The sequence below is a fragment of the Rhinolophus sinicus genome, linkage group LG12 (assembly GCF_036562045.2).
Source record: "Rhinolophus sinicus isolate RSC01 linkage group LG12, ASM3656204v1, whole genome shotgun sequence".
NCBI classification, from domain to species: Eukaryota; Metazoa; Chordata; class Mammalia; order Chiroptera; family Rhinolophidae; genus Rhinolophus; species Rhinolophus sinicus.
Window position 1 is genome coordinate 51,376,513 of NC_133761.1, and position 21,263 is coordinate 51,397,775.

General features: G+C 47.9%; 2 protein-coding genes across 4 annotated transcripts in view; one reads left to right on the forward strand and one right to left on the reverse strand.

The window, feature by feature from the left end:
- The window catches only part of SDCCAG8 (SHH signaling and ciliogenesis regulator SDCCAG8), a 207,512-nt gene extending 193,391 nt beyond the window's left edge, over positions 1-14,121 (forward strand). The window contains exons 17-18 of one of the 3 annotated variants that reach the window (XM_074316832.1): positions 4,323-4,449; positions 8,100-14,121. In XM_074316832.1, coding sequence (XP_074172933.1) covers positions 4,323-4,449; positions 8,100-8,396 — 424 coding nt within the window. In that variant the 3' untranslated portion in view covers positions 8,397-14,121. Of the gene's footprint in view, positions 1-4,322; positions 4,450-8,099 lie in introns of those variants that run through there. The other 2 variants (XM_019746823.2, XR_002138627.2) reach the window with 2 other exon arrangements.
- AKT3 (AKT serine/threonine kinase 3) overlaps positions 13,742-21,263 on the reverse strand; it is a 252,816-nt gene continuing 245,294 nt past the window's right edge. Inside the window, exon 13 of the mRNA XM_074316835.1 lies at positions 13,742-19,337. Within this exon, the coding sequence (XP_074172936.1) occupies positions 19,252-19,337 (86 nt within the window). The 3' untranslated portion in view covers positions 13,742-19,251. The remainder of the gene's footprint in view (positions 19,338-21,263) is intronic.

Sequence of the window (21,263 nt, forward strand, 5' to 3'; positions counted from 1 at the left end):
GTTTTTTGTTTTTGTTTTTAAAGATTTTATTGGGGAAGGGGAACAGGACTTTATTGGGGAACTGTGTACTTCCAGGATTTTTCCAAGTTGTTGTCCTTTCAGTCTTAGTTGTGGAGGGCGTAGCTCAGCTCCAGGTCCAGTTGCCATTGTTAGTTGCAGCCCACCATCCCTTGCAGGAGTCTAAGAGTCGAACCAGCAACCTTGGGGTTGAGAGGATGCGCTCCAACCAACTGAGCCATCTGGGAGCTCAGTGGCAGCTCAACTCAAAGTGCCGTGTTCAATCTTAGTTGCAGGGGGCAGAGCCCACCATCCCTTGTGGGAGTCCAGGAGTCAAACTGACAACCTTGTGGTTGAGAGCCCACTGGCCCATGTGGGAATCGAACCGGCAGCTTCGGAGTTAAGAGCACGGAGCTCTAACCGCCTGAGCCACCGGGCCAGCCCTGTAGTGAGCTTTTAATCATACAGTCGGTGTGAAGGAATAAGCCCAGGGCTCAGTAAGTGTTAGCTCTTGTCAGTGGTGGTCCCTGCAGCTGTGGTTGGCTGCAGACGTGAACTTAGGACAACAAAAATGAGAGCAATAACCACAGTGGAAAATCAAAGACAGCTAATGTGTCAGCAGCGCACCCCAAGAAATATCTTCTCATTGATGGTAATGAAACATCCATGAACAGAGTGTAGGCTGGGGTGTGCAGCATTTGGGGAAGTCTGTTCTAAAAATAAACTTTTAAATAAAAAAAAGAAAGTCTGTTATCCCAATATTCAGAATAGGCCTTGAGAGAGCTGCCACTGAAATATATTTCCTTAGCAAGTCCCTTTTATCTAAAATCTGAGTAGCTTTTTCAGCAAATGTGAGTTTGGGTGTTGTTTTCACCTTTTCTGAGCTTCTTATTGACTTCATTGCTGTACGTGGAGTGACAGAATAGAGGTGGACCCTGAAAAAGGAGGGAGCATGTGCGTACTTTTTAGAGAGAAAAACACTGTTGAGAGGGACTGCTTAAGTGTTCAAGTTGGCTTAAGTTGAGTCAGAGTGAATCCGTCCTTAGCTCTGTTGCCATGAGGCTAGTGAGGGTGTCAGCGTCCCAAAGGGAAGGCAGGATTTTTCCGAGGGGCTCCCTCCTCACCTCCGTGCTGCTTCTGCTGGGAAAACCTTGGGCAGCTGGTGTCCTGCTGTGATATGGGCTGGTACCCAGGGACACGATTCCGCGGGTGCAGGTGGGGCCTGCGTGCTCCCCGGGAACTGCTGCAGGGACCCGTGGCCCACAGTTTGCAAACCACCAACCGAGCTTCATCTCAGTTCCGAGGGCTCCACAGGAAGAGGGTCTAGACAGGAACTGGCTAGTGGTGAGCCGGTGCGGCCAGCCCACAGTCAGCTTTCTGTGTTGCGTGAGCAGGCTGTGGGTCAGCGATAGCTCTGGATTGGATAGCCGCCTCTCTTCAGGAGCCCACAACACCTGAACCCATCAGTCTGCAGGACCTTTATCCCGAATCCGTCAGGGCACAGGGCAAGGGACCCCATGGAGAATGGCCATGCCCAGCGCCTTCTGACCTATAAGCCTTCATGGGATCATCTAATTATGTCATGATTCTGTTCCATTTGTTTCGAGCAAGCTCGAAGCCAGTGGGCTGCTGCCTCAGTAGTTCTGAGCCTGTGGCTCTCTCCACACCCACGACTTAATCGGAGGGGGAAAGGCACCTAAGGGTTTAGAGAGCTCAAGTGCTAATGAGGGTGCTTATCATCTGATTTAAAAAGCCAAGCATTAGATTGTCTGCTTCTCAAAGAAACCGGCTGTTCTCATCTCTGCATCTTCAATGGGACCCACTCTAGTGCTGGACAGCAGACTACCGTGCACATGAGTGGTGTCTGCCTGCATCTGTCAGGGGGCCGACCTGGGCAGAATGGCCATGCCCTCCCCCCACCCCCAGACCCCCAGCCTTCCACCCAACGGCCAGCCGGCTGGCCCAGCCTCTCTGTCGCTCAGGATGTGCTTGCCTCTCCCAGGTGCTACCTGCCCAGGAGGTAGTGCAGGAAAACTTCTCTTTGGTCTGATGCCATTGGGGTGGTTTTGAGACTGTGCTCTCAGGAAAAACGATTTCCAGTTGAGACTGTGATGGGCGGCGGTGGGGGCAGATTGGGCTTCCTAGCGCTGCAATGCCATGGCTTCACCAGAGGAAACCGCCTTTTTCTTCCTCCAAGATCAGAGGATGTGTAACTGGGACCAGGAGGACATTACTGTCATTGACACAGTACAGAAGCTGGAGGACTCCCACTTGGATGGAGCGTCCTTGCTGTGTGGTTCTGCCCCAGCCTGATCCGGGAGCTGGGAGGCTGGACAGGGCCGACCGCAGCCCAGGCTCGGGGACATGCACCGACCCTGAGCAGCCGCAGACACAGAAGGAAGAACCAAGTCGTGCCCTTGGTCCTTAACGCTCCTCCTCCAGGACCAGCAGGCAGCAGCAGGCTCGAGGGCGCGGCCCACCTGAGGCCCCCGCGGCTGTGTGAGCATGCGCAGTGCCTGCTCGGTGCCGCCGCGGGGTCCAGTTTCTTCGCGTCTTACTGGTGCAAGCGAGGAACAAACCAGAGGAACAGTAGCAAAACCCCCGGTGTGACTGAGAACCGGGAGCCCACAGAGTGTTCGGAGAAGGGGACAGGTGGGCACGGGAGTGGCAATAAGTGCGCCTTCTGGGGCAGTTTAAACTGAGACGCCCGCAAAATCCATCCGTCCGAGGTCGAGAAGGGCAGCAGGCGTAGGAGGTGGGTGCCATCTGGGAAGCCGTTGGCAAGAGAATGTAGGGAGGGCGTGAGTCAAATACCAGCCTGTTGTTAGGTTTCCCAGAAAGCAGGTTTACCTGTCTCCTGATGCTGCATGATTTTCAGTAAATGGGCCTGCCCACCCGTAAGGTCCGGATCTCTGTTCGGGTAGATGTTTATTTGCACTCACAGCCCTCCAGAAACACCTGCAGGGGAACTTGAAGTAAGGGCAGCCTAAGGCCGGGGTCTGCAGAACTGGCTTCGAGGTCTGTGGCTAGCTACTGGACACCGAGCCTGGAGTTTGAAATGCATCCTGTGCTTTTCAAATCCTTATCTTGGGAAAACACAAGTTAATTTCACTGTTGGTGCTTTTGGTGGAAAGAACTGTGAGGAAGGCCGTATGACACCTCCAACTTCTTTCCAGAACAGTTAGTTCCGGGTAGTTCAACTCTAAATTTAATCCACGCCTATATTTCCACGGGTGTGTGTGCTACTGGCTGTAGGAAGCCGTCTGTGGACAAATGAGGATAATAGTTTGAGTGAATTAGCAAGTCTGGAGAGGAGAGCCCATTAGTAGAATGACAAATTTAGGATCTTTAAAGACATCTGGTCAGCGACGCTGGAGCTTGTGACTGAGAGATTAATAATGGAAAACCCTTAGTCTAGTGTTTCCATCATCCCTCACCCACTTCCCCAGCCAGGGCGGGCCTCTGCTCCAGATGTTTCCAACTGAACAATGGTGGCATTTAGGCCCCTCATCTTTGACCTCTGTGAGTTTAAGTTTTTAGTTTTTTTACTTATCCAACTTATCTGTGTTTTCTTTTCCTTCCTTCCTTCCTTCCTTCCTTCCTTCCTTCCTTCCTTCCTTCCTTCCTTCCTTCCTTTCTCGCTTTCTCGCTTTCTCTCTCTCTCTCTCTCTCTCTCTTTCTTCTTCTTCTTCTTCTTTTTTTTTTTAGGATTTTATTGGGGAAGGGGAACAGTGTGTACTTCCAGGACTTTTCCAAGTCAAGTTGTTGTCCTTTCAATGTTAGTTGTGGAGGGCTCAGCTCAGCTCCAGGTCCAGTTGCCGTTGCTAGTTACAGGGGGCACAGCCCACCATCCCTTGCAGGAGTCGAGGAGTCCAACCGGCAGCCTTGTGGTTGAGAGCCCGCGCTCGAACCAATGACCCATCCGGGAGCTCAGCGGCAGCTCATTGACTTCATTCTAGCTGTGGCGGGCACAGCTCACTGGCCCATGTGGGAATCAAACCGGCAGCCCCATTGCCCAGAGCTCACGCTCTAACCAACTGAGCCACCCACCCGCCCTATCTGTGTGTTTTCTGATTACGAAGGCTGCTGATTTCTTTTCACATTCAACTTAACAAATGTGTTCCAAGGCCACTGCTAGCGAAGCCTCGCACATCGGAATCGCCCTAGACTTACAGCCTAAAGTTCACTGTCAGGCACACCCCAGATACACCAACAAAGGGACACGGTGAAAGGGGTGAAGTGAGCCATCGTCCTCCTTCACTCAGAAGCCCATTGTTCTCAGTTCTCAGGACCCATGTCTCATTCTGCCATGGATTTTCCTCCAGGTTGAAACAGCTGGACAAGCAGAGCCAGGCCACAGCCCAGCAACTGGTGCAGCTGCTCAACAAGCAGAACCAGCTCCTGCTGGAGAGGCAGAGCCTGTCGGAAGAGGTGGGACGTCTGCGATCCCAGGTACTGTGCAAACCCAGGGCTGGGGTGCGAGTCCTCAGGGCGAACTCCCTCGCTGGGGACGCACTGGGGTCTGCATGTGGCTGCCTGCAGAGCTGCATCTTAACTAGAAGAGTGATCACGTTCCTCACCTCATAAGGCAGGAGGACGATCCTGAGAACTGCTGGACACAATGGGGCATCGAGACCCATGGGCTGCAGGCCTGTCCTCTTTAGGGAGCCAAATCGAGAGCTGAGCTGTGTCCGGCAGGCACCGCAGCCAGGGGTGCGGGAGGAGGGGGCCTGTAGGGGTGAAGTGGGGTGTACTACGGTCCTCAGGAGGCTTGTAGGAGGCTGGCTTTGAACTGCCCCTGGAGGTTTGAATTGGTTGAGGAACGAGAGGCTCCCAGTGAGGGGAGTCATTGTGACTGGAAGGCAGGAGTCTTGTCCTAAATTAGCTGACTGACAGTTGAGCTAAGATTTCCAGTTCTTGCAGAGAGCCTAGCAGTGTCACATATATAACATGCAGTAACTCCCTTGACCATTGAACAAGCCTTCAGGATTGATCAGTCTCCGTTTTATAGATAGGGAAACTGAGGCTCAAACAAGTGTTTATAGCTGGCAGGTAGGGACAGTGAAATGAAACCTAAGTCTCATTCCATGGCTTAGGCTTTCCCTGTTCGGGTTAGACCTGGGGCCATAAGCAGGGATAATTGAGGAAAGACAGGGTTGAAGTGAGTTTGGAATATGGAATAAAACCCCTTTTTTTTTTTTTTTAAATTGCTTCTCCTCCTGTCAGAGAAGCTGCAGTTTTTGGCCCCGGAAGCAATGTGTTAGCATAATGAGGTGGTAGATGGGTTGCGTGGCCTTAGCCTTTAATTAGGATTGCACCCAGGTGCCCTGTGAGTGCCTGGGGGACGTCACACTGTCGTGCTGGGAATGAGTCATGGGAAAACGCATCTGGAAATGAAAAGGATGAGCACTTGTCTCTCATTGTCCCTTCAAAATGACCACATGCTGAATGGGTATGGGGAGCCATTACCTCCTGAGTGATTTTTCCCACTCAGCCCACCACATCCTCTGCAAAGTACTCATTTGTTCCACAGATAGTAAGTGAACACCCCGCCACCCCATGCCAGTCACTGGATTAACGCCTGGCGACAGGGACACACCTGTCCTGTCCCCAGTGCCTCCACAGCTGCTCACAGGGAAGGGATGGTGCACGCTGCCCTCAGTCCAAGCCATGTACCCTGCACCACAGCCATCTGGACGCTTCTAAGCAGATAAAAGGAACGTGGATTCCGGGGCCTCTCCTCACACACACTGAGGCAGCCCTTCTGGGATCAAGGCCCAGGAGTCTACATTCTAACACACTGGGTCATGGTCGTGAAACGAGGACAGCTGTGAGGTGCTCGGCAGGGTCTCTTGCTGAAGAAATATCAGGGTTTTCTTTTCCTCTCTCCTCCTAAAACTTGAGAAGGCCCCGGGAGGAGTCCTGGGAAGGCAGAAGCCAGCTCCGAGGTGGCAATGCCCACTCCTCTCTCCCCTGCTTCTCAGACACGCTCAGGCACCCCTCCCTCACCTGGGCCGGAATCTGACTGGGCAGGTCCTGTGGGAGGCGTACGTGGTGCCAACCAAAGGTCGGGACACTGGGTGGGTCTCCAGGCAGGTGACTGGGTTCCTGCCATGTGTGGTTGAGGGACATGACGTGAGTAAGTCTTCTGGCCTCTAAAAGCCAGGAACTACTGAAGAGCGGATTGTGGGGTGTCTTCTCCACAAGCTCCAAGCACACGGCAGTTCCCTCTCAGCTCTGGATCAGATCATTCTCATTTGGGGTTTTCCTTTTAACTCCCCATCTGCCTACCTTACAGCCCACTCAGATCTTACCCTGGACCGTTGATGCTTAGAAGCCTCTTCCAGGGCTGAAAAAAATCTGGTAATTACCACATGGACTGCAAAATTTTCGTGAAATACATTTAAAACCAAAAAAAACCCAAACCTCAGAAAATCCTCAGAAAAACGAGCAGGCCTTTCTTCCTTTGCCTGAAGCGACATAAATGATTTGACCATCCTCTGCTCTCTGATATGGGCCAATCTGGCTCATCTCTAAAGGGGTCTTTCAGATGCACATGTTACATTTGGAGTTATTTTAATATGAACACGACAAACAAAGTTTGGTAGAGGAACTGTTGGCTTTCAGTAGCAAATACTAGTGTTCAAAGAGGAGGCAGGGACCCAGGTTTGCAAGCTCTGCTGATTGCTGAAACCAAAGGCCTACTCTTCCCACCCAACCTGGCGTCAGACCTACTTCAGCCGTGGAGTAAACTTGAATTGTGAGCTTAGCTTACAGTGAGCCCTTGATGTGGGTAGGGCTGTTTATCCTGCAGGTGTTTCAGAGGGCACGGCCTCCTGAGGGTTCTAGAGTGACCAGCCACACTCCTGGTTTCCCAGGTTCGTCCTGGTTTAGGGATGCTTCATCCGCAGGCTTCCATGCTCTCCGCCTGGATGAACTAAGCAGAGTCACTGAATTTTGCATGTCAAACTCTAAAAAGCTCTGTCTACCTAATACCCAAAGGAGAATGGATATTTTCTGGCCTGGGCACCTGCTTGGAAACTGAGTCACGTCCCTTTCATGTGCTCCTGTGAACCCAGCCTGTGCCCTGACGCAGGTGACAGGGCTCGGGGCTGGCCTGTGGCCTCTGACAGGAAGCATCGAGCCCATTTAGAAGGCTTTATTCTCCTAAATTGTTTCTGCTTAAATTCTGAAACATGTACAACATGTCTGGCAGAGGGAGCTGGTCATCGTTGTAATTATGCCACAGTGATATTTTTGGCCGTGAGAATTCCCATCTTGCCCTTAAAAGCTGCTGGGGTGAGAGCCACTCTGGTGAGAGCGGGCCAACCCCGGGCCTGACCCAGTGCTCATTGCTCAGGGCGCTGACTACTAAGCTCATCTCCTTTTTTGACTTGTTCTTAGTTTAAGACCGACTGAAAAACAATGGCTTTATTAATCCCCTGCCTCACTCGTGAGATGCTGCACTAGTCCTTGTGGAGAGACAGAGACGGGGAAGCACTAACCCGGCCTTAGTCTAGACTCGACTCCCCTGCATCTGTCTGCAGGGCCAGTGTCTTTGTGTCGGGCCTCCCCTGAGCAGCAGCTGGGAGGCACCCCAGCAGGGGGAGTACTGGACTGGTGTCCAGGGTCCCAGGAGAGGTCAGGCGAGGCCTGGCAGCTGGAGCCAGGTCAGGGGTCTGTGACCCAGCGCCTGGGGCTCTAACATCTGGCCGGGAAGGGTGGTGCCAGCTGGTGAGGGAATTAGTGTCTTCCTTGGAGAGAATGGCATCTGAGAGATGAAAAAGAACGGAAATTATCTGTCCACTTAGAGGACTGGTTTATACATCAATCTGATTTTGTTTGTATGTTTCTTTGGTGATGAATATGGTTTCAGCTGAGTTTCATTTTCTGATAGCCACCGTTTCAACAGGCTGGTCCTGTCCCGTGTTCAGTCTGGACAGGGTTGCTTTTTAGTCCCTTCAGATGATTCACTTCTACGGTTTAAAAAACAGCATCTGAAACTGACTTACCAGTGATTAATCAGTTGGCCCTATGACTTTTGAGTATTTTTGGCAGTGAATTTACTTTCTAATTTGATTTAAACTTGTGTGCGGATCCAGCAGCCATATGTGATTATGTTCAAAATCATGGACATCGTCTCCTTGCGCCAAAGGACTCGTGGAAAAGCGCTGCAAACCACAAGAAACAAAGACCCAGAAGACGACGAAGGGAAGAAAGGCCCGCGTGTGACCTGGAGCGATGGGAAGAGGGTGGCTTCAGAAACATGGGCTCAAAGTGCCCTGTGGGGCTGGGGGCCAGGGGAAGGGGGCGCTCCTGCACACCAGGCCTGCTTGGAGGTGCTCGCAGGGTTTTTGCGTCCCTCCCTGAACCCTGGGGACTTCGCTCAGCTGACATAGGAGCTTCTGCGAAGTTAGTTACCTGGAAGACAGATGGTGAAATAGAACAGGAAATACATTGAATAAAATAAATTAAAAAGCGTCCTCCTGAACCAAGATTTTTTGGAAAGAATTCCAAATAGATGAAAACAAACAATTTGATTTCAACCAAATTGTTGTTTTTTTGTTTTTATCCTGATTTTCACCCGAATTGTCAGTCTCAAAAATAAACACTGATACATTCCCAGAAAATATTTTTCAAATAAAAACTGACTCTGTTAAAGTTTGCCCTGATTCTTTCAAAACTGTGTACAAGACACTGTCAACCAAAGTGACTTGCATATTTTTTTAAATAAACTTGAACATATGCAGCTAAAATGTCATTAACTCCCCGTTGCCTGAGTGTTTTTAAAGAATGACATAAGACCTCTAGCGCTGCATTTCTAACATATGGGTCTTACGACCTCAGAGAAACTTCCCAAGCAACTGAAAGAGCATGGTTTAACTTTTTGTTTTTTAACTGAAGGTCCTGTGCGTAATTATTATTGAAAAGCATACACGGCTTCATTTAAGCCAAACTTGCTCTTCCGTTAACAGTTCACTTTGTCCAAGAGTGAATAATTTCAGAAGAAAACTCATGGAAGAAAAATAAACTGGAATTTTATATCGCTTCAGATACATTTGCTGCACTTATTGCTTCCCGAGTCAGACATTGCATTTTGCAATATAAATTCACAATCAAGATTTTAAAGGGAGCTAAATATTTTAATCCAATTAGACAAGTGAACAAAACACTGAATATTACATGTAGTGTAGATAAGTGGTTCTTGCCTTTAAAAGACTGTAATTCCGTTACATTACAACCCCAAATGTCAATGTTGTCTTTATTTTTAACGCTTTCAAACATGAGGCAGCCAGAGGCTCGCTCCACTCTCTGCTGTTGGTGACACTGTCTGTCCTTTGGGAATTCTTAAAATCTATTTACTATGGAAACATGGTTCATGTAAAACACAGACACCTGCCCATGTGCAGAGGAGCTCCGATGACTTCTGGGATTCTAGAAAGCTGGAAGATTACACACTCGGGCTCCCGCGAGTTGCAGAGGGAACTCTGCTTGAGTGAGCTCCGGGGAGGAGAGATGGCAGCATGCCAGCCCTGGGTGTGGGTGTCCTCTCAGTCTGACCCCTCCCGTCTGGGCACTGGGTTCCCTGCCTCCGCTCACGTCACAGCCCCAGGTCCAGTCCCAAGTCGCAGGTCCCAAGACGCTGTTTTCCTGCCTCTACCTTTTCACTGTTCTGGCTTCTACAGTGCTTGTTCTTGTTTGGAGCCCAGAGGCAGCAAATCCGGGCCAGGAGTCTGGGGAAAACGGGGCTTTGAACTCTAGCTGCCGCAGGGTCTTCATCGTCCGCGGCCCAGCCGGCAGCTGGGAGGGAAGAGTGAATAGCTGGGGCCTGTGCCCTTGCCGTGAACTCCTGCCCGCTCTGCAGCTGGCAACAGCCAGATTCCAAGAAAGGCTGTGCCCAGAGCAGGTGAGGGCCTCAGCCAGAGTTTCTGTCTCTTGGGGGTCACAGGACTCGACTGGCTCAGAGGCATGGACCCCAAGCCCTGCCGTGGACGGGGAAGGACAACCTTCTCACAGGTGTGGACCCCAAGCCTTCTCACAGGTCAGCAGTCACATCTGAAGGCCACGCTTCCACGAGTTCTCTAGAGGGCTGGTGTGGGCACCTGCCTCCTGAATACATCGGTGACCACCCGTTGTTCCCTTGGCTTGTTGGTTCCAGGTTGCCTGCCCAGTCTGACTCCTGCTTTACCCCACAAATGCAAACTTGCCTGCTTACGTGCTCTTTCAGGAAGCTGGTCAGGACAGCGTTAACGAGCCTGGATGTTTGAGGTCCAATTGCTTAGGTTCAAAGCCCTGGTTTCTGATTTTAAAAAAAATTAATAATAGAGCCAGCTTCCCTTTAAGAGGGAGCCCCGCGCATTACCCGTGACCTGAAGCCAGCAGCGTCCCCACTGAGATCATTGTAGGCATGAAAGGGCCACTTGGATAATTGTCTAACAACATCCTTTTTGTACCGATAGAAAAATAAGGCCCTGAAAGGTGAGATGAAGAGAACTGAGAAGTAAGTGGGTAGGAAAGTCACTTCTAGAGAGACTGGTGTTCACTCCCTGGGCCAAGGCTGCATGGAAGGCGCAGCTGCCTATACTGATGGGAAGGAGGCTTCTCTGTCCCCTCGCGGGGCTGGGCTGGGGGAGCCACAGCCAGGGCCGTGCTGGGCCTCCCCGGAGCTCTGTCAGCCCAGGGCAAGCACTGAAATGCCCCAGATGGAGGTGGGCGGAGGGGTCCTGCCCTCTCCGGTTAAAAATAGATGCTTTCTTGCCAGAGGCCCACGGACAAGGCCCATTTTTGAGCTGGCCACACAGAAACAAACTGCACATGAGTGAGGGGGAGAGCAGGAAGGAGGGGTATTTCATTTGCAGGGGCTGCTGTGAGGCTGGGGTGGAGACGTGTTCTGGCTGAGGCTGGGAGCTCCTCCTGTGAGCAGCCCAGGGGCTGCCATGATGCCCCGGGCACAGGCTTGGGGACAAAGCAGCAGAAAAGACTCAGCTGGACCTTACAGCATGGTGGTCGCTTGTGGAGCAGTTGAGGTCATTGAAAGGGACCTCTTCTTGAAACTCTGAATTTAATGTCAAACTTCAGAAATAAATCAGACACAAAAGTCAGGGCTTGTGGAGAGAAGGCTCTGTTAGGATTTAAAATGAGAACGAAGAAAGTGGGTAGGCAAGAGCAGGCTTGCTGATGGGGGCTTCTATGTCATCTGTAGACCATTTCAGAGCAGCTGCCGGGGTGCCCTGTGGGCCCTCCTCTCACCTGGAGGGCAGCTGCAGACAACTGCAGATGTGACCACACGACCACAGGGCCACAGCCAGGGGCCTTGGTGGCAAACTGAAAGGCAGAAGGAAGGGAAGATGGTAGGTCAGGGTTCAAGCCACAGTTCAGACGGCTGATGTCCCACTGGCACACGCCTCCTCATCCTTCCTGCATAGCCACACTGTGACCCCGCGGTGTGGACGAAGGAACCAACTTCCTGGAAATAAGCGAGGCCAGGATCCCCGAGAAGTGATGGCAGAGAAGCCAGAGGTGGGCAGTAACTAAAGCTACTCTGTCTCTGACATACGATAGGACAGAGAGAGCACTGAGCAATGTTCTTTTCTAAAGATTCAGCAGGCCGAGGCTAACATAATACTGTGTGAAGCAGACAAAACAGTGACGTAATAGGGTCATGCATTCATTCATTCATTCACAGTTACTGAATGTCACCAGGGGTCGGGCACTTGTAGGCACTGGGGACTGAGCAGTGAGTATATAATATAAAAGTGAGGGTGAATAGAAGGCTTTGCACCCAAACCAAATAAAACATAAAACTGTGGAGGGGAAATGACAGCTGGTTTGCTACAGGAGAGAAATTCGGGGGACTCCCGCCTGTCCGTTTGTGTCAGTCCTGACACACGGGAGCTGGGGGTCACTGGCTTCAGCGAGTGGTCTGCGTGCCAGCAGGGAGATCAGCTGATGCTGGCCCTGGATGGCCCTGGAACCCACACCGAGGGCCGTCACGGGAAATGCTGCTGTTCCCCAGTTCCATCACCTCCAGGCCCTTCCCACTGTTCTGTATTGTGCAAGTTACGGGTGTGCTACATTTTTCTTTTGAAATGTGCCCGGTGCGGTGTATGCTTATCCTCCCATTCAAAGACATCCTTGAGTGCCTAAAGTCAGAAAGCAAGCCACTCTATGTAGAGCACCCAGGTCACCAGGCAGCCCGCCCGCAGGAGCCTGGAGCTGGAGGGTGATGGAAGCCAGTCATTTGGTGAAACTGCACTGGGTCAGTTCCATGGAGACTGGAAGGCAGAGCTGCTCTAGATGGAGACCCGGCGTCTGAGGGTGGAATCGAGCTGGTGGCAGCCTCTGCCGAGTAGCACACTGAAGACAGAAGGGAAACCCTTTCTGCCAAGGCAGGGCCCTGGGGCGCGGTGGGCTCCCTGCGGCCCAGTCAGGAGGGGCCCGGAGAACACAAGCCCCTGTGGGCTCGAAGGAAGAGGGTGCACCCACGTCTGCTCCACCTCCAGCTCTCCCAGGACGGCACGCATACACCACACGTTTCCCGCGACGCAGTGGCTCCTGCTGTAGACCCCACGTGTTCAGTGTGAGATGGGGCTGCACACATATTACGATTGCTCTGTGTCAAAGCCATTCTACTCAGACTCATGCATTAAACTGTCATGGTCAGTATCTCACACACACTGGGAAATCTACTTGAAGTGTAACATTACCATGTCTCATTTTAAAACGGCAACAGGCTGATTTTCGTATTTTTCATGCGTGAATTCTGATCTCGGTTTCACTCACTGTCCCGCCTTGGAAATCCTCAACAAGAAATCATGGCTTAAACTGGGTTGACAAGCTCCCTCCCTCTGATCCTAACTCAGGGGCCTGCAGGGCGCCCTTGTCTTTCATGAAGACCATGCCCCTCTAAACAGAGACCAGGCTGGGCCTGTGCCTATGTTGCGTTCCAATTATCTGCTGCAGTGAAAACTGGGATTTGCAAGATACCGTCTTAGGCCTCTGTCTAGTCCCTTTCATCTCAGGGACTTTACACTCTGGAGGGCAAGGCCTGTGGTCTTACTCATCCTCCCACAAAGTAAAGAGCAGGTATTTCAGACATGTTTTGTGGAACGTTACTACTATTCCCAGCAGTTTCTGACATCCCTTCCCGATGTGGTTTCCATTCATTTGAACAGCCCGCCAGCCAGTGTTTTCCTAACTTGTGATTCCCCAACCCAACTGTCATGAGCTAGTTCTGAAACAGTTTTACCTGTTTAAAACTAAGAGACCCCGTGTACCAAATCCTCAATTGCAGAAAATGTCTTTATATGTTACAGGAAGTTGTCTGCTAAAAGTTTGGAGGTTTCAGTGTGTATTGTCTCACAACAAATTTCTTAGGGACACTCAGCCTAACTCCCACTGTTCTCGCTGCCCTCGCTGTGATTTTCAGTCACTGGCACGAATCAAGTGTCTCCTTAACTGGACAGGGGAAGAGATGGCTCTCTAGCCACATGCTGTCACCAGACTGCTCTTTTTAGGAGACACACAGATGTCTGCAATACAAGTTGTTTTCTGACTTAACACATTAAAACAACACAGTTCACCTTCTAGTCCCACATGATCTGCGGGAAAGATGAGGAATAAACTTTCCATACAGTTGGGTTACATACAACGTCTACATTTTTAGCCAAAGGAATTTTTTTCTCCAAAAATGGAGAAGAGTTAACTAAACCAGTGAGAAGACAAATCACATGGAGGAGGAGGATCTATTTAAACTTACTTTTTATTATCATTTTTTTCCAGTTACCCAGCATGCCACAATCTGATTGCTGACCTGGATGAAACAGTGAAATAAATGATTTACAAAGAGATATTTACATTCATCTGATTTGCACGTAATATGTCACAATGCACCGCGACTCCGGTGGCCCCCGCCTCACAGGGCAGTGGGCTGCCCCGTCATCGCCACGTCTGAGGCTGAGCGGTCCCTGCACGAGAGACGAGCTGGAGCTGATGTCTGACACTAGACGAGGAGACCTCCTGGTGTATGTTTCCAGAAATGGCTTGAAGTTATTATATTTTTAAATCTGCTCATTTGTATGCTATGTTACACATATGGATTCCAATAAATGAACTTTTTAAAGACTTGAATTGCAATGTTTACTTTTTACCTTGTAGTGATGAACAAAACACACGAAAAAGGCACATATATCAACTAGGCCAAAGGGTATTAAGAACCACACTCTTTTTCCCTGCCATTCATGTTTCTTTCCCTCTTTCTGATCTACATATCACCCTTCAACTTTGCCTCTAATCAACGTCCGATAAGACTCCGTAATTTATCGTCCTGCTAATTTGTGCACAGTCAGGAGACAGCAGGAAGCATGACGCGTTATTCTCTCCACTCTGTCAACAACAAAAAACAGACGAAATAGCATCTCTGGCTGGGTGGTGTCACGTTTCTTCTTCAATATGCAGTATTTGAGAGGAACCTAAAAACGTATTTAGTGAAATTACAACATTTCTCAAAGTTCTATCGGATATCTGTACACACATCATTTTAGTTTAAAATAGTATTTCAACTATACACAGTTAAGCCCTCAAATGCTTAAAAGTAATAAAAATGGGCATTGAAATGTTGCGTTGTCTTTGAAGATGACAATGGAACACTAAAGGCAGGGCTGCCTTGGGGGCACATCCCTGACCTCAGGCTGTTGTCCCTGGCCAGCGATCTGTCACCATCATCCCCATCAAGGCCTCTCAGCATCACGGCAGGTGGATCAGGCTTCGGAGGCGGTGGGATGATACACATGCAAAGACCATTAGAGTCTCTTGAGCATGAAAAGGTTCAAGCCTGAAAGAGTAGAACTTCTATTCTGAGTCAGAAGTTTTTGATTTCATCAAATGTGCTAGACATAAAGGCTGTCACATAAGATAGGTTAATTGTCCCTAATTGTTTTAGGAATACAGTAAATAAATTATACAATATTCTAAAAATAGCACCTTGAAAGAATTATAGAGGTCACTTTATTTTAGTCTCCTGGATCTGTCAACCCCAGTGGTTTTGAGAGAAGAGCACATGTAAGAATGCCCTCGAATTTGGCTGTGTGACATACACATACATGCTTGACTAACTTTGGTCCCAAAGCCACTCCTCTCTCTGGCTTAGTCACAGGAGCAAAGCCAAGTTTCTACAATAGGAGGTTTATGAGGTAAAATCAGAAAAAGGCCCCATCCAAAATGACTCTAGGTCCATCAGATTGTAGTCCAACCATCTTACCCCTCTATTACCCACGTCTAAGTTTGTTAATCTGCCATGAAGTTCTAAAAATATATTCTCAGAAAGGAAGTATGCAGAGCAACACATGATCAGGAAGACATAACTAGTGAGCTACTCTCCTTAAGAATTCTGGGTGCAAACCATCTGGTGTGAAGGTTACTAGGGTCTTCACGGAACTCCCAGGAGACCTCTCCCGTCCCTGGCTTCACAGCAGGTCTGTCCGACACCCAGTGCTGGGAGGTCAGCATCTCCCCCTGTGGACGTAGCCCTTCATCAGAGTTTGTACAACTGCACCATTGCCATTTTATTGAAGTAATAAAATAATCCTGCATGTGTTTTGAGCTACAAGAAATTTACATATTTTCCTGTCACATTTTTTACAGGGTTAAGTTAACACGAGGTGGAGCTATTAAAAATCTTTCTTTTCTTTTTTCAGAAAAGAGTATTTAATTTTCTGAGATTACAGAACCACATCCCACAACAATAAACAGAGAAGTAGCAGATTGCCATAGTGCTTTATTTAAGCTGTCTGTACGAAGGAAAATAATGTGCACCCCTATTATATACGTGTAAAAATACTAAGGATGTACAGTGTACAAAACAGTTTCTTGTAGTTATTTCACATCCTTGTGGGTCATATACTTAAGGAAATAAACAGTTTTCGTATGACCAACAGTAATAGTAATACAGTTTCTTGGGTTCGTAGTTGCGTCTGCTTAAAATCCTTAACCAGATGACTAGGTCTTGCGCGGATCTGATGAAAGAACTAGCAAGGTCAAGAAATGTCACAAACTATAAAGCTACAGGAAGGTAATTCAATTACCAATTTAGAGGTTTTCTTTTTATTTAAATAAATACTTTACATTTCATGCTTGCCTGTAATGCACTACCAGGAGCAAGATAAGGAAATTCTACTGAAGACAGTACAAACAGTAGCAGCAAAGTGTGTACACTGAGGTGTAATATAGAGACCCTGCAGTTAGTAAGGAAGACCCTTACTTTTGTACTCTAGGAGAAGCAAGTGGCCCCTGCAAGAACAGTCAGCTTTAAGAAGCCAGAAATCAGGTATGGGCGATGGAAAACAATACTGGAATAATGCTATGTGATTAGTGTAGAAAGCAAAGCTGTGAGCGACCATGCCGAAACTCCAAGCAGAAATGGCCAGTTTCCTCCAAGACGACAAGAGGGCAGACTTCATGACAGTCAGCTCAAGATGGAGTCCGCAATGTCTGAACTGTGTTCTGATAAAATGATTCCAAGTTTTAGGCCTTTCCATCTGCCAGAATCCAAAGCTACAGCTATGGGCAGACACAAGGGAAGTTTTAGCTATCTCCTACCCCTATTCCTGTTTTTCTATTATTCCACTATGCCAGCTGATCGAGATCTGGGAGTGAAAGGAAGGGTTTCTCAAAAATCTAAGCCAAGAAAACACCTTGGTGACACTAACGGAATCCTGGAGGGGATAAGTGACTGAGCCCCAACACTGGCTGGGGACTGAGAGCCAGCTGTGAGGAGTGGCCAGCCCGGGGCCCTGTCAACTCTGTCATTAATCCTTAGGACGCAGGAGTCCTTGGCCAAGGTCATGGAAATCACCTTAAGATATGGAAGAAGAAAAAAAAAGCTATCGATGTGCTTAGTGTCACACTTTCTTCCTAAAGGAATGAACGCTGTGATCATCAGCCAGCCTCAGCTTTCTTCTCTTCCTCTCACCTGTTTCTTTTTTATAAAATGAATGCAAGACAACTTACAAGACATACCTTTTAGTCTACTTTCTTGTCAAAGTGAAACATTCAACATAATTCCAAGTGGAAAATAAACAACAACAAAAAGTTGAGCGACATGTGTAAGTTTAAGAATGAACTACCATTTGCTACCATAACTTCCTATATTAAGGATGAACTTCACTCGGGTAGAGATATGAAAAATTAGGATAAAATCTATGTCTGAATATGTCTTAGCTGCCTTAGTAAAATGCCCTGTAACCCCCCGTCGGTCCCAGTGGTCCACCCACTGCCAGCAGTGGTTTCATGTCTATAAATCCACACTCCCAGCATCAAGAGGCTAAGACATCTGCATATAAAGGACTCATCCTACTGAGAAAGTCACTTGCTCTTTCAGACAATGCAATCAGAATACTACGTCATACTGTACTCTTCCATGTGGGAGCTGTCGGATAGTGTAACTAAAATACATCTCCATGGTCACCCCACGGAGCGGACAGCCTCCCTCTCGCCGCAGGAAGGCGCCCAGCCCCTGGACTTCATCGGCTGCTTGGGGAAATGTCAGCTCCTAGCACCAAAGGGTTTCATCTGAAGATCGTCACTGAGGAAGGAGGAAGATGAGGTTTGCATACATGTCCCCTTTCAGTGAGAAATGGTGGGATCTGGGGACATGAGTATAGACAGAAAAAGAAAAGTTGGAGGTGTTCTTTTGTTTTGTTTCCCTGATGGCTTAATTCAGCGATTAATGTACCATGATCAGAATAAGCACACCCGGTTCTTATCCTTTACTGCCTACTTCGCAAGTACTCAAGATGTGTTCATTTTGCCAAGTAAAGTTCACTTTTATCATCATTCGGGTCTCAATTGTCTTCATTCCATTATGTTCCCGGGCTGTCATAACATCTCAATTCTCAAGTGAGCAAACATCAACGTCCATTTGTTTCATTAACCCCTTGGCATGGCTAGTTGGGGATTTTCTCATGTTTAGTGCCAAGGGGTTAGATGACTGTATCTCTTCTCCCAAAGCCAAATTCTAACCAATATGTACAATTTCAGAGCCTCATCAAAAATTTTTCACGTAGGAGAAAAAGTGCGTGATTCTCATCGGTGTGTACATTCCTCGCACATGGGTCAAAATAAACTGCAGTAAGTCTAGTTTATGTGAAGTTGGAGCTGCATTTGCTAACATGACATACAATTCTCATCACTAAAAAATAAATACTACTGCAATATAAACAAAATCATAAAAGGACATTCAAAGTTTTAACATCTGAGAAAAAGCTAACTCACAGAGAACTGAAAGTAAAAATTAAAACAAGAAGGCAAACACCTGTTTACCCTGGTGTACAAATTTTGGTGAAAAGCAGGGTCATTATACCTGTCTACATTCTTCAGCCATCAGAGGCGATAAATATTAATAATGGAAAAGAGGTTTCCAAGCACAGGGAAAAAAATGCTCTCTGGTGCAAATTCTATCATCGACCCTGTAAGTGAGCTCGTCTGCTGTGCATATGCTTGCTTCCTTCCTTGGTAGAACCATGTCCGTTTGCCCATGACTGCCCATGAAATCTGGACGTCCAAATAAGATCCCAGGCTTCCTCTGCGGTACCCAGCGACAGGCATTCGCATATGTATATACTGGGATTTATACGGATCTCTACAGATGTTCAGTCCGTCTCTCAAGCGCTTCCTAGTGATTCTCAGCCAGATCTGACACACGCCTACCTCCGGCGCGGCTCTGACACGCGTTACTGAACTCTTGTACATGCACGTCACCACCCTTCCACAATCGCTTGTTCTGAGTTATAAACTGAATCTTCTTAGTCTAATTAGTTTTTGATTTCTCTTCTAGAAAGTTAAAAAAAAAAATTGTACCTAGAATCAGTGTATCTCGTTTATCCTTCACTGTTAGGGAAAAACAAAAACTAAAAGATCAAAAGATGACAATCGGTGCACAAATGAATCATGGTGGGCTCATGACTTCCGAAGATTGTGAAATTACCTCTTAAAGTTGCTATAATAGTTAAGACAGTAGCAGCAACAGCATGAGACCTTAGACTGAGATACAATTTCATGCACAAACGAAAAGTGGAGTGTATTTGCGTATATGTGTGTTCTCATGTGGGTGAGAGGTGGTGAGGGGTGGAGACCCTGGATCGGTCTGGGATGTCTGAAGGCGCTGCTGCTGTTTGTGAGAGCTAGGACTGGTGTGGTGTCCGGGAACCGTTTTCAGGAATAGATCTAAGATGCCAGTGAAGTAGCAGAATGAGAGACTTATTCGCGTCCACTTGCAGAGTAGGAAAACTGCGGGAAGTGCGGCCGTCTCTCGTTGTCCACGCAATCCATACCATCCTCATCATCTGTGGGCAGGAAACAGCTATTTTAACGTCACATTTGTTTTTGACAACATTCTGTCTGGTCTGTACAGTTCTAACTTCTATGATAATAAAGAGGAACCGACGCAACCACTCAGAAACATGGTTTATCCTGAACAAAACATACAGTCACTAAACTTATTTCAAAATTATCTCATTTTCAAACCCATGGTCTATGAAGAAATAATATTATCAAATCATCACCTTCGAGACACCAGCTTTGTAAGACTCAATAAAAAACTGTGAAAAAATACTATTGAAGAAAACAAGATTTTTTTTAAATTAGAAGGAACAATTTTCAATAACCTTGAATTTCATGAAAGTGCACATCAAAATGACAGAAGTCAATGACTCAAAGGCACCCGAGCTGTCTATCTGGAATCCAGTATCAACTGTCTTCAAATGCTTGCATTTCTTCTTCATGGTGCTTTAGGTGTGATTGAAAAATAAAGCTTCATATGATTCCATTGCACTGGCGTCCTTGATTACATGTTTAAGATTTTACATGATTTATCTACTATCTGCCTTCACTCGCCCTTCCCAGTTTTCCTATGATAAAACTTTAAACTAGAATAAAGAGAATAGATAAAGAGGGAAAGTTGTCAGCATCTAAGTACTAATTCACGAGGAAACAAATAGCAAGAAGAGACAAGAGACTTGAAAGCAGGGAAACAGGCTGTTTACATTTAAGCTGCTCCTGTCTCTCATGTCTCCTCTTTTCCTGAGTTTGAAAGATTACCAATGTCTCCCAACCTTTTCCCATCACTATTCCCCAATGACAGGATGCTCTTCCTTGTCTGTGCTCACACGTTCCCTCACGCAATCTACACTATTCCCTGTGCTCTGCTCTGGACTCGGCAAAGGCCCTGGTGCCGCCCTCCAGGGCACTGTCTGTGGGGGAGGCATCCCCTGAAATCTCCCACTCTACTCAAGTACATTTGATTGCATGCTGTCCTACAATGAAGTGAGTAGGGAGTCTTTCAAATGCCCAGGCTTCTTTTCGTCAAGCAAAACAATTCCATTTCCTCAAATACATAAAGGAAGTACATTACCAACTCTTCCATTTTCCAGCCTCTCCAGGGATCATCAATTTCATGCACTGGGAGAAAGAACACAGGCCAGACCCGCTGTATCGTGGGGCACTGACCCGGGCCCACAACAAAGGATGATGCTTTGCGGTCCTCTGAATAATAGCAAACTTTTCTGCTCTTTTCTCACAGTGCTTCTTTTTGATATTCTGTTCTTAATACAGAAGAGTCTAGAAATGGGATCACGCTGCTAACCAAAATCTGTGGCCTCGAATGTACTAGAAAGTATCATTGCATTAGGTGTGACTCAGCCCATCAGGGAGCATTTCTGGCTCCGGCTCCCTGGAAACCTCTGAGGGCCTCTCTGCTTTTAACTACACATTTCCCAAGAAGAGTATTATTTAGGGAAATCTCTGCCTCCTGATTAGAAAATATTGGTGAGGTACCAGGCAAATCACATGCATCTTTTAGGTGAAACACTTTCCACAGTATTCTCAGCTCCACTAACGATGGTAGGAGCTGCAGATGGCATACCTGTTGTTCAGTCACAAAGTATAAAAACTATCTCGAGAAAAAGCTGAAATTTTAATGTTCATATTCTGACATGTGCCAATCATATTTCAAAGAAACAGTTTTCCCCACTAACAGCTTTGTTTGGCTGAGTGTGTTTCTGCACAGTGAACGTGCAGACAGCCCTGGACGGCACGGGCAGGACGCCTGGTGCTTGTACAGCCAGAGACGGGCAGAAGCTATCTGGCTCCTGGGCCGCAACCAGGCCTCATGCCAGGTGGGTCAGGCTCAGGACAGGGGGAGGTGTGGGAGGTCCTTTCTGAGGAGGAGGCGTTATTACACGGTAGCTGAGACTTAAGAGAGAGTCACTTCA